General features: G+C 44.1%; 1 protein-coding gene across 1 annotated transcript in view; it reads right to left on the bottom strand.

Moving 5' to 3' along the window:
• RUNX1T1 (RUNX1 partner transcriptional co-repressor 1) overlaps positions 1 to 8,070 on the bottom strand; it is a 149,923-nt gene extending 141,853 nt beyond the window's left edge. Inside the window, 4 exon segments of the mRNA XM_068983723.1 lie at positions 153 to 209; positions 212 to 254; positions 256 to 296; positions 8,043 to 8,070. Coding sequence (XP_068839824.1) covers positions 153 to 209; positions 212 to 254; positions 256 to 296; positions 8,043 to 8,070 — 169 coding nt within the window.
• Positions 8,071 to 12,741: the final 4,671 nt, after the last annotated feature.

The following is a 12,741-nucleotide window of genomic DNA, read 5'->3' as shown; positions in this document are numbered from 1 at the left end:
TCAGCATCTCATCAATACTGTAATCCATTGTTCCCCCCCCCCTCCAACCCCCGCCCTTTATCCAGTCTCCTTTAAACCTATTTAGAATGGCAAAAAAAAAAAAAAAAAAAACCCGAAACCCAAGGAAAGATAAGGCCCTCCGGTAATCTCACCTCGGTGAGTCCTGTCTGGATAGCAGAGGTGATGGGAGATAGCGGCCAGGCCAGGGCTGATGCCTGCTCCTCACCCCACACAACAAAAGGCAGATTTCTCTTTCCTCCCTCTGCTAATCTTGAAATGTAAATTCTCTCCGCCAGCTAAGAGGAGCGACAGATAACGTGGTACATCTTCACTTCTCCCGGTCTTATCGACTTCTGAATCGTTTGGGAAGGGGGAGAGGAAAAGAGAAAGGCCGCCTCCCCGCGCCCCCCTGCATCCCGCCCCCACCCCTCCCCTCCTCCCGGCCCGCCCCCCGGCCCCCGGCCCCCCCGGCCGCCGAGATTACCTTCTGGCAAAGCAGCGCAGGAGAGGCGGCCGCCGCAGCGCAGGCGGCCCCCGGACCGCGGCTTTGTATTCATTAAACACACATCGGAGCTTATCAGAAGTCAGAGGCTTGTCGGGATGGCACATTGTGTGTGAGTGAGTGTGCGGGCGCACGAGGGAGCCGAGCGGAGCCGGCGTGCATCGGGGCGATTACAATATCAGCAGGGCCCAGATGGAGGCAGGAAAATAAACAGAGGGTGCGTGTGAGACGGCGCGGGAGAGGCAGGGGAAGCGGGAGAGAGAGAGGGGGGACCGGAGACGCGGGCTGCAGCGAAGGAGCAGGGACCGGCAGGGCAGGGGCGGGGGGTTCGGGGGGCAAGGGGGGCGAGCGAGGCGCCCCCGGGCTGGCCGAGGCTGACCTGTCTCCCCCCTACCCCAGTCTGTCCCCACCCGGAGAGAGAGCGGGGGGAATCCAGACTAGCAAACTGCCTTTCTCCCTTGCTCCGGGGATGGCGGACGGAGGCAGCCGGGATGCTAACATTCCGGGAGGTTCTGTCAAGGTCAGAGGGGCATCCAGAGCCCGCTTTTTGCAGGAGCTTAACAACGATACAGTCACCGTGCGACCTCCATCCAGACAGACCCAAGTTGCCCAGCAAACCCAGGGAGTCCTCACGGGCAGCGACACAGCCCTTCCCGACCGACCTCAAGTGGGAGTTCTCGTCCCTTTCTTGGCTGGCTCCAAGACTAGATTCCAGCCCCCTGCCCACATCCACAGAGATGGCTGTGAGGCGGATACAAACGCTGGCATCTCCCCGGGCTTGTCAAGGTGGTCCCAGCGGAAACCTCGCGTGGCCAGCGGCACCGGGAGAAGACGCACTTGTGACTGGGAGCTACAGGTGACTCTCAGACACCTGCTCCACCTCCAGAAACTGTGCCGGCGGTGGGGGCTCCTTGTGTGTACATCTGAGAGTCTATTTTGGAGGTGGGAATTTGAGATCGAGGCAATCAATCCCGGCTTGAGCTTGCCTCCACAGCTCTTCCCCCCACCCCAGAGCCGGGGAATCAATCAGACACCAAGCAGGGAGCTAGCGCTCCTCCCAGTCCAGAGTGCCTCTTCCACCCCCATCAGGGTCTGCAGGGAGGTACACCTGAGTGCTCTCCTGGGAGCCCCCTTTCCCCTTTTAAATGCACCCGTCAGCCAACGTGTACATCTGATCAGATCCTTAATGGAGTGCAAATAATGCAGCAAAGAAGGTTATTTTATTGGGGGGGGGGGCGGAGAGGGAGTATTTGGTCATGTTGCATTTCAAGGCTCTGAAGCTTACTTAAGAAGCTCATGTCAGTATGAAGAGTGAGTTCAGAATAAAGAAGCCAACAAACTCCAGAACTGTTCCTGACATACACTGTAGCCCCTGCTGCAGTGAAACTTCAGATTGTAAAACAGTTTATGCATGGGGGCTCGATAGTTTGGGGTGAGGGGAAATAAGGCTCGTGATTAGAGAAAAACATCAACACCAAAGTGCAAGAGACCTAGCAAGCCACCTCTGAGAGGAGACAAATCTGAAGAAGACCTTAAGAAAATCAGGAGAGGCAGGGGTCACAAAGAGGGGGCCAACTGAGCCCCTGAACCACAACAGCAAACTGTTGAATCAAGCACTCCCCTCCAAACTACTTGGATCCACTGCTCAAAAAGTTTTAGGAGCAGTGGATCCTCTGGCCCCCAAGCTCCCACCACTCCAAGAAAAAAATTAAGGGAAACCTGATAGGTCAGGTAAAGTGCAAAAAGCTAGGCATTGGTGGAGGAAGGGCATGTGTGAAAAATCTTGTCATGCAATGAATGTCAGATGAAAAGGGCTCTGCCACAATCCACCAGTAATCCAATCATGTGGAAAACCTCGGGGTATCACTGAGAAGAGAAGGAGGTACTACTTCCCTGTAAATCTTCAAAAAGTGAGCAGGTTCAATAGTTATAGAAGGGTGCAAAGAGAGGGAGGAGGCCCTTTGGCAGGAAATGTTACCAAATCGAGTGCACTCTAAATGAGTGAAAATCTGTCATTCTTACACGTTTTAAATGTAACAACAGACTTCTAGAGTATCATTAGAGCTCTCATAAAGGGTCACCTTTCACTTTTTCTCTAGCTGCTATAGAAACCTGCATTCAGGATAACCAGGTGCAATCACATACACCTGCCCCTTTATTACATATTAGTTAGATCAGTTTGGACAAAGATTACAGACACATGTTTATAAATCCAATGCAACTCTAGGAAGTAAAAAATACAACTGAGAAACGCCAACTGATTTTTCCATTACATGCGCTTTGAAAAAATGCTATTTATAAAACAAACAAAGCCGGACTACTTCCACAGAAAAGGCTTACATTTTTCTTTAAAAAGCATCCAGACACTGAAGGTATGAAGAAAACTGCACAACAGCTTATCTGCCAGTGTTCTTGTTTTGTAAAGGCATACTATTTCTATTAATACCTTGTTTGTTCACTGACTTTTGGCTCACAGTTACAGAAAAGATCAACCAATTCTCAAATGGGAAGAATCCATGACTTTCTTCCAAAGCAAACACATTGCTGCAAAGCTTTCCATTTAGAAAAAAGCAATATAATAATCAAGAACAATCATAGAATAAGTGTACAACAGGAAGTGGTTTCTATAATCACAGCTGTCTTAAAGGCCAGGCTGGAGACTAAAATCTTAATTTCAACTAGTTCTTTTCTTAATAATAGGTTACCTTCCTATAAAAGCAAGAAGTCCATCTGTCTCAAGCAGATAAGTTTTGAAGCATTAATTCGGATAAAAATCTAGCATTTTCTTTGAGTATGTGAATTCTAGTGTGCTATAATGTGAGAATTCCAACATATGACCATTATGGCATAATATCTCATTGCTCAGCTTGTCATTATTTCATTTGTAATTCTTATGTTAATTATGTTCATAATTACTATAAACAGATGTGGTAGAGATTCATGTGACCTTTTATTGCAGAATGAATTCCTCACTCATTTTGCTTTAATTTCTCATGTATGTGAAACTGAAATGCAAAAAAAAAAGCTTTCGGATTTCCTAATGCTTTATATGTATAAGTTAAAACCTACCTTCTACTTCATCTGCATTTCAAAATACTAGAATATTCTTAACATTTAAGCTGCTTTACAGTACATTTTAAAATTGCACACTGAATCTCACTGCTGCTCACTAAATTGTAGCTATGGATGCCAAACAAAGACTAGCATCCGTGTCTAAGTTGTCTTTCTTTTTTTTTTTTTAATATCAAAGGTTAATGCAGCAGAATTGTGCTTCAAAACCAAGTGCCTAGCAGCTACATAGCAATTTATTCACTCATAACTCAACCATCACCCTCTTTACATAAAACACATTTACAATAAAATCTGTATGGATTTCATTAGCTGAAAACCTCCTCGAATTTCATTTCTTTGGCCCTAATCTATAATTAGTGTGGACAGACAGGTGCAAACCCTTCTCTTCTACAGATGGCTACTGGAAATGGTGCAAAGTAGCTCCTTCTGTTTAAACAACACAGAGATAACCTGCTCTGTCTTATCACTTACAATTACCTCCATTAAACTGAACTAATGTTTGCTTTAATAAAATGTTCACTGTTCTTTAAACATTATTTAGGAACTCTTATATTAATGGCTGTAAAAAAGTGAAGTTGGAACGTGTCTCTTTAGATAATAAAAAATAACTTATTCTGGATGAAATGTTCTCATTGATGGATAATATTCTGAGGTTCACAAAGCTATTTTAGTTGACTTAATATTTGTCAGTTACTTTGCATAAAAGGGTCAAATATGGCATTTTTAAAAGGCATCTTGGTGACAAATTATTCAACAAGTATAGAAATTCAGAACTATGAAATGTTTAACTTCTTTATTATAGATTTTAACTTACTGAACTCCTAAAATCCTAGGTTGTTTTCACAGAGTATTTATGTTCACCTAATTTTATGTATTTGTTTAACTTCTGATGGATTCTGAAAGTTGTACGAAGGCATCATTTTAAGGCACATTTTAAAAATTAACCATGCATGCAGTGCACTCTGTAAGCACACGGTTAAAAATAACACCATTTCATACTAAATAACCTCTATAAAGCCAGAGATCACTTCTCCCTGTTTCTGCTATCAATAAAGTCTGTGGGTCACTGGATGATGAATAAGGTGTCTCTAAAACAAAGAACTTTTAAATGTCCAAACATCAACAAATAGCTTTTCTCACTGAACCTACATAACTTACAGTAATAGACTCCAGTAAAATGCAACTGAATCGTTTTTTTCACATGCAAATCCTGCAGGTGCCAATTTTTGAGACTGCTTCGCTATGAAGGGCTATGCTGCCTGCATAAAACCTCAATGAAGAAGGGTTTGCATTCAGAGCCTGTCAGCTGATGTTCATATCAAAGAAGTGGGAAACACGATTTGACAGTGAAGAATGTCCTAACCTGACAACCACTGCCCAGCATTCCTATTAGAAGCATTTCTTTCTCGTGATCCCTTTTCAATGTTGGAAAAAAAGAAAAGTTTTTTTTTTAACAATAAAATAAGCTTCTATTTTTATAATAAAATAAATGATAATGGAACCTTACATTTGTGTACTTCTTTCCTATTTATGAAGTGTTCTTTCATCTGCAAATATTTATACTAACACCCTGGATGGAAGAATTCATCATTAAAATCTAGCATCAAGAACAATATTTTACTTTTCTTCAGAAAGGGAAAATTGTAAAAATATAAAGCTGCAATCTTGTAGCTGCAACATGTACTCTCCTACCATTTCCAGCAGCTTGCAACTTGATAGGGCAGTTTGCATTGTACTACAAGAAGAATGTGTCTTATTAGGAAAGCCCTTTTAAGGATCATTTTTAAATCAAATTATTAGCAGATATTAGTGAGTCACAGGGACTAAAGCTATAAAGGAAAATAGTATTTCAAAGATTTCTGGTCTGCTTTGAGCTGTCCAAACATTAAAGAAAAAAATGCACCATTTTTTCCACTTCTTTTATTAGATATGAACTGGACACTGGAGAAACTCCATACTCAAACTCTCCCACTCAGTATTTAGCATTTCAAATAAAGTGATTGCTGTCTAAATGGTTTACAAAAAATTATGAATGCTTACACAAAGTCTTCTAACATAAAGTTCTTCTCTTAGTATGATCGCAGATAAAGTCAGCTTTTATACACCCAGAATGAGCCTGATTCCTTGATTATTTCGTGGAAATTCTTTCTTTTGAAAGAATAAGCCAAAGAAATGCTAAATACGGTACAGATAAAGCAATATTAGACTTCAACTTCCTCAATATCCTTCCTGGCTGCAAAAAATGCCTAGGTTAAACACTGGGTGAGACTGTCAGCTGTCTCTTTAAAAATAACCACCCATAAAAAGAAAGAAAAAGAAAATCAGACTGTCCCATGCATGCTACCTGAAAGCCCCTACAATGTTAAAACTAGAATTGACATTAAGAATAAACAATGGGGAAAGATCCAGAGAATCATAAATTTTCTTCTCTTTGTACACATCACATCTGACATAAGCATCTGGGTTTGGTCCAGGATGGTTTAAGAAACAATTCTGTTTATTCACATTTCTAACGAACTGTATGACAGGAGAGACTGGGCACAACAAAACGCTCACATGGTCCAGGCAAAAGGCTGCAAAAAACTAAAGAAGACCCCCGACACTAACGGTTTACCACTGAAAAGCTGATCAATTTGTATTCCAGCGAGTGTGGACTCACTGGGCACAGACCCAGGTTCCCTCTCATTCTAAGCAAAGGGAGGGTTATGACAATCAAAGCCACTGGGTGCACGTAAAAATGGGACACATGTTTAAAAGGAGACGGGGGGGGGGCGGGGGGGGGAGGGAGAGGGGGTGGAACCTGTAAAACAGATTTCAGTTCACACAGAAGGTACAAAAAGAAAACGCCTTGGTCAGCAACCCAACCTTTATCAGGGGATACATCAATTTGCAGCTGCTGTGGGTAGCCATTTATATCAAGGCCCTGGGCAGATTAATTAGAGGGAGCGAAGTTAAAATTTCAAGGGGGCCCGGAGTGACATGAAGCACATCAAGTTGCTCTGGAGTGGCCTCCCCCCAACTCCTGACCTTCACTCCCCGGCCCTGGACTTTGGGACTGGTCTTCAGGAGCTCCTCCGCGGGGGACACTGGCTATTCCTGCAAGGGACACTCTGGTGCCAGGCTGAGGCGAGTTGGGCTTTAAGATGCCCAGATCTTGAAGAATAGCTGTGCTCAAAAGATTTCAACCGCCACGACGCTTTGCAAGGAATAAGGAAAACAAGGGCTGCAAGGCTCCGCAGCCAAATTCTCCAAACTTGAAAAGCGCGGGGGGAGGGGGGGGGGGGAATCGGGCTATTTTTAGTAACAGTCTGGGTTCACATCCTACTTCCTGGAATCTGTACTCAAACTTTTCCAAGGGTTGACTTACCCCACCCCAACCTCCATAAAAACTTTCAAAAAAAAAAAAAACGGATTTAAGCGCCTTGTACCCACCGAATTGTCTTTCCTAAGGGGGTCCTGGCCAGCATCAGATCCGCCCAGGGAGAGCGGCCTGGGTGCACCGATCACCCCAGTCCTTTCTGTCCCCCCAAAGAGAGCGCTGGGGCCGGGTAAACGAATTGCATCCCCGGGACGCAGCTTTTTCCGTCCGGGCTCCGCCTGGCGGGGGCTCCGTTGCCGAGCACAGGGCTCCCCATTCTGAAGAGGAGACGGGCGCCCCCATCGAGGCTGCGCAGGGAACCCCCAAAGGGCCAGGGCGCCGGAGCCCCCGGCGCGCGGAGGTCTGGGCCGCGGGGACGCTGCCCACCCAGACCGGGCGGCAAAGCCCTAAGCCCGTCGCGGATGCCAGTCGGATCTAGAGACCTCACTAGAGTTCGGGGGCGGGGGGCTTGGCCTGTCCTCCAGGGGCTTCCCACCCAAGCACCCCGCGTGCCCAAGAAGACCAGGGCGGGTTCGCAGGGTGGACACAAAGCGCCCGGGGACTGCTCTAAGGACCCCGACCGCAGTCGCCACCGGGTCTCGAAAGTTAAGATTCCTTCTCCTCTCTTGATGCCAGAGCTAAGTTTTCCCACCATCAAAAGCAGACTTTCCAGTTTAAAAAAATATTTTAAAAAGAAAAAGAAAAAAGAAATGATGGTCCAAGGCCACCTGCCACCCTCACCCTGGGTACCTTGCCCGGGGGTTCGGTCGGGGGGTGGGTGGTGGGAATAAGTATGATCTTCCAGCTCTCACATTGTCATGATGGAGAGAAAAGAAAACGGGGGGCAGCAGCGCGGAGAATCTGAGCGTGAAAACGGCACCCCCGGCTGCCCCGTGAAGTTCAGTGTCACCGCAGCGGGCAGCGACTCGCGAGGCTCCACTTCGCCCCGGTGCGTGGCTCTACCCTAGTTCAGCGACGGGGACAACCCGGAGCCTCCCGGCTGAACAACCCAAACGAAGGGGACGGTCACCAGAAGGGGAATTAACAGCAACAACCAGGGCACCCTCCCACCCCAGTGCCCCCAGTCCCCGCCAGCCCGCGGGCACTTACACTGCACAAGGCCGGAGAGTCCCACCATCCGCCACCGGCTCCGAGGTGCCAGGAAAACTTGCCGTCTTCTCGGCCGGCCCGCGGGGCGAGGGGCCGAGGGCGCGGCGCCTGTCCTGGCCCCCGAAGGGCCGGCGCGTCCAGGACCGCGGGCCCGCGCGCGCGCTCGCCGCGAGGCCGCCGAGCGCCGGTCACCGCGAGCCGCGGGGCGAGGAGCCCGGGGGTCGGGGCCGCCGGCCAGACGCCGCCTCCACGCGGAGCAGCCCCGGACGCGCGGCGCGCCGCTCCTCCCTCCCTGCCTCCCGCCCCTTCCCTGCGGTCGCCGCGGCGGCAGACGAATGGGATGCGGGGCGCGGGGAAGCGCCCCCGTCCCGGGCGGCGTCTGCGTCGGCCTCGCGCGCCCTCGCTCACTCTCGAGGAAGGCGACGCGCGCGGGGCGGCGGGGCGGCCGCCGGGCAGCGGGGGCGCTGCGCGCTGGGCGCCGAGAGCGCGCGCGCCCGCGCCCGAGGCGCCGCGGCGGCTCCCCGGGGCCGGGAGGAGGGCCCGCGGCGGCGCGGGGGGCGCGGGCGGCGGGCGGGGGCGGTGGGGGACATCGGTGTCGTGCGGGGGTCACAGGGGTCAAGTGTAAGTTAACAATGGGCTGGCCCGGCCGGCCGGGGCGCGCGGGCGCGCGGGCCGCCTGTCTCCTGGCCTCGCCCTCTCCGGTGAAGGCTGGACGTGGGGCCAGCTCCCTAGTGATGCTTTCCCGGGGCCCCGGGCGCCCTGCTGTAACCCAAGACGACCACTTTCCCCGGCCATCTGGAGCGCTCCTGGCTGCCCTGCCTGCGTCTCATCACTGGCTGGAGACACAGCTCTGCGAGCCATCAAGCCCCGCTCAGATCTCTCTCTTAATCCCCTTCTGTTAGCTGATTTCCAGACTGACTATTTGCTTTCGCATTAGATAATAGCCTTAGAGAAAACAATTATCATTTTCTTTTTCCCTTTGTTTTTCTTCTTCTCCCATAGTATGCCATGAAGAGGGGCCCCTTTTCTATCTCACGGTGTTTTTTTGTTTGTTTGTACTTATGGGTTGTATCCCCCCCCTCCCCCAGACTTTAATATCAATCCTTGGGGTGGGGGTGTCCCTGGAGAAAAAGATAGGGTGAAAGAATTCCAGTTATTCCCAAAGTAAATAAATAATCTCGTAGTGAACAGAACTGACAGTTTGTACAGAGCAAAAGGGGCTTGGATAATAATGAAAATATTAATATGTAGGTCAAATATGATCAGATAATGGCTGGCGATGATGAGTAAAATGAAATCTTTTAAAATTATTATGGAACAGTGCCATGACTGCAAATGTTATTATATTTAGTGTAACAATTTGAAATCCTGCTCTGAACCATGTTTTTTGTTTATTTTTCTCAACTGGCCTACATCAGTGCAACATATCCTGTGTGTGTGTTTCTAAATTTCGTCTTTACAAAGAAAAAGATGTTTAAGATAGAGTCAGAGTGGGCCTGTGCAGGGGGAACTGATGAGACTTTGGTAGGTTTTATTTTTTTAAATGGTGCTTCAAATATTTAGTTAGTAAGATCCCTTCCCCCATCCTTTTAAACCCAGCTGTAGCTTCCAATTCTGAAGTCTTCTCAGATTTTACGAATATTTTGCAATTCATTTTCAAAAAATACTCATTGTACATTCTGCACTCTCTTTGGGACATTTGACTAATGAGTTGTAATGGATTAATAAATTGTAATGTTAAGTCTTGATATTTGATGTTCTTAATTTGAATCTCAAATTTTATCAAGTTGTACATTCTATAGTAATTTCTGCATTACAGCTCTTTATTTTTTGTTCTCCTTAGCAGCATTAATAACCTTAAAATATAAAATTTTATGTATACTTTAACTCTTTTGTATAGGAAATTGTCAAAGCTTACTTATATTTTCCTTAAAGAATCATGAACACTTCAATATTTAATTATTCTATTACTTGTGTTATTTCTTCTGTCCCAAAATTGAAAAGCAAGAATTTAGATATGAGGACTATACATTTATTCTTATTTAAAATTAATAAAATGAAATCTGAATCAGGAATTATTCTTGTGAAATAGTGCCGTTTCTAAAATCATATTGTAAGGCTTAGAAATAAATCAACAAGTTTTAGGATGTAAAAAAATACAGGGAGAAATAAAATATACATATTATGCTATATTTTTCTTCTTTCGGTAAATTGTGCCAAAGTAGGTGTGAAATTATGATAGAAACATTAAACTTCAAAATCAATGGAAAACAACTTGCAGAAAATCAAAAACAGTTTTACATTTTCAGGCCATATTCACAACACAAAGGCATATATTTAAATCATGTTTTATAAGATTCTGCAAAGCTTATGGGATTCTCCCTTTTGGTCATTCTTCCGTAAAAATAACAATCATTGTTCTAGTTGTACTTCTTTTCTTAAAAAATTCACGTTTTCTACTCATTGTGACTTCACATTAGATAGAATGTCACTAAATCTGAGAGTTTTTACAAACTCTGATAAGAGCAGTTGAAGGAAGTACATCCTGAGGCTGAGGTATAGTGACTCAATATATTCCTTAATCCCACTTCCCACTCCCTTTAAAGGCCTGTGTCCTACAAAATGCAGAACAGTTTTCTGTAGAGTTTATCCTTCTATTATCTCCTGACTCCTCTATTTGGAGCAAATGGTAGCAATAGGGACCAACTCAAGTGTGAGGTGATTCCTGAATTGTAAAACCTAGGAAAATAAAACATTAAATGGAAAGGGAGGGGCTCGTTCATAAGTGTGGTGGGAAGGTGTGAATTGCCTGAAAACGATACAAGTCCACAAAATATTTCCTTACCCTCGCCTTGGGGTGGGAAATACACCTGACATTGCATTCATCATGCGGTAAATTGATCATTGATACATTAAAAAATAACTATCTAAAGGAGACAGGAATTAGTATTGTCTTTCTATCTGCCACTCTCAGGAGAAGTTAGGTATCTGTACTTTAAGGACTTTTATTTTGTTAAACCAAAAAAAAAAAAAAACCTTTAAAAAATTCTTTTTTAAAAATAGACACCTACGCACCCTAACAAAACCATTAAACTGAAAAATAAGATATACAATAATACGTTAAACTATAAAAACTCTTACTAGCAGCTTTTTTCTCACAGTTTTTTTTCTCACATTCTTACATTTTTCTTACTGTACAGGTACCAAGTTTTTTCAGCTTACAGATTTTTTTTCCTTAATGTTACCTAAGACTGCTTTTTGTGTCTCCTTAAGCCAATCTTTAAAAAAAGCAGAATTTCCAACACAAATTTTAGATGAGTGCTTATTATCTTCTTTAGAGATATGTGATTCACCTCTCACAAACAGGAACTCCTGGACAAAATTTTAACAAGTTCTTAATTAATGCTTTCAAAATTCCTTCTTACAGACATTAAAGTTTGAATGATTCCCAAGCTGTGATTTTCTATATACTTTGAAAAAGTCTTCCTGTTTGCTTAGGTTGATGAAAATTCTTAATTATTTTTAATGAAAGTTATTGTATTTGTGAAAAAAATAGAATATGATAAACATAAAGGACAGGAAACAATGATCATGTTTTCATCAGTGAAGAACTTAACCCTATTTGTCACTTCTCTCGTTTTCGCTATGTAATTTTATGTAGCTTACTTTTTGAGCTTTGTATGGACAAGTTTTATTCCAAATCTTTGCAACCTTGTTATTTAACTGGTTTAAGGTTTAATTTTAGAATATGGACAACAAAAAAATAAATTTTAGAGATCTTGTCTTATTCTGTAAGTGTACAATGTAAATACATTAGCTTTTAGGGACATAAGCTAATAAATAATTTTTTTAAGAGAAATTTGCAAGTTATACTAAAATGACTCTGAGAGTTCTCTGGCAATCCAGAGGTTAAGACTCAGTGCTTGCACAGCAGTCCTAGGTTGGGACGCTAAGATCCCACATGCCATGTGTCATGGCCCAAAAAAAAAAAATGGCTCTCATCCTACCTGCAAATAAGCTGATTGGATTGGTATGATTCAGCTGCAGATAGTCGTATCTTTTTCTATACTACTTTAAAGCCAGTGTTCATGCAAAAAGCCAAAGTTGGAAAATTTCAATTACTTACTTAATTTCCAAAAGGAATTTTTTTTTAAGTTTGGAAAGTTTTATAAAATAATTCATATTAGTATTTAAGTAATGAGTTTTACTCTTTAAACATTTAAATATTTGTATTCCTCGGAGTTTGACACATTAAACTCTGCAGGATTGCTTTTATTGCATAATATGAAACACACACGTGCTACATGACATACACAAATAAGCGTGTTTATATGCACAGCTATCTATAAGCTAGTAATTATCTCATGTGACGTTTTACTGCTAATCCATGACAAATATTGATGCCCCCAAAAAAAATCTTAGTTACCTTTCTAATTTACATTGAATGTTTCCCACCTCCATCTTTGAAAGTTGTTTTTTAAAATACCATAATCCAGAATAAAACCTTAGAATACCCATCCCCCACTAAGATTCTGTATTCCCCATTTTTTTTTATTGAATGTGCTCAGAGAAGTTATTTTTCCTTTTTTGCCGTTTTGTTTGTTTTTAATATTGGTGTCTACTCTGTCTATATAAATCCTTGAAAGTTGAAAGTTAAGTCTCTCAGTAGTGTCCGACTCTTTGCGACCCAGTGGACTGT

The sequence above is a fragment of the Capricornis sumatraensis genome, chromosome 11, assembly GCF_032405125.1.
Source record: "Capricornis sumatraensis isolate serow.1 chromosome 11, serow.2, whole genome shotgun sequence".
Lineage (NCBI taxonomy): Eukaryota > Metazoa > Chordata > Mammalia > Artiodactyla > Bovidae > Capricornis > Capricornis sumatraensis.
This window is presented reverse-complemented; position numbering and strand designations above follow the sequence as displayed.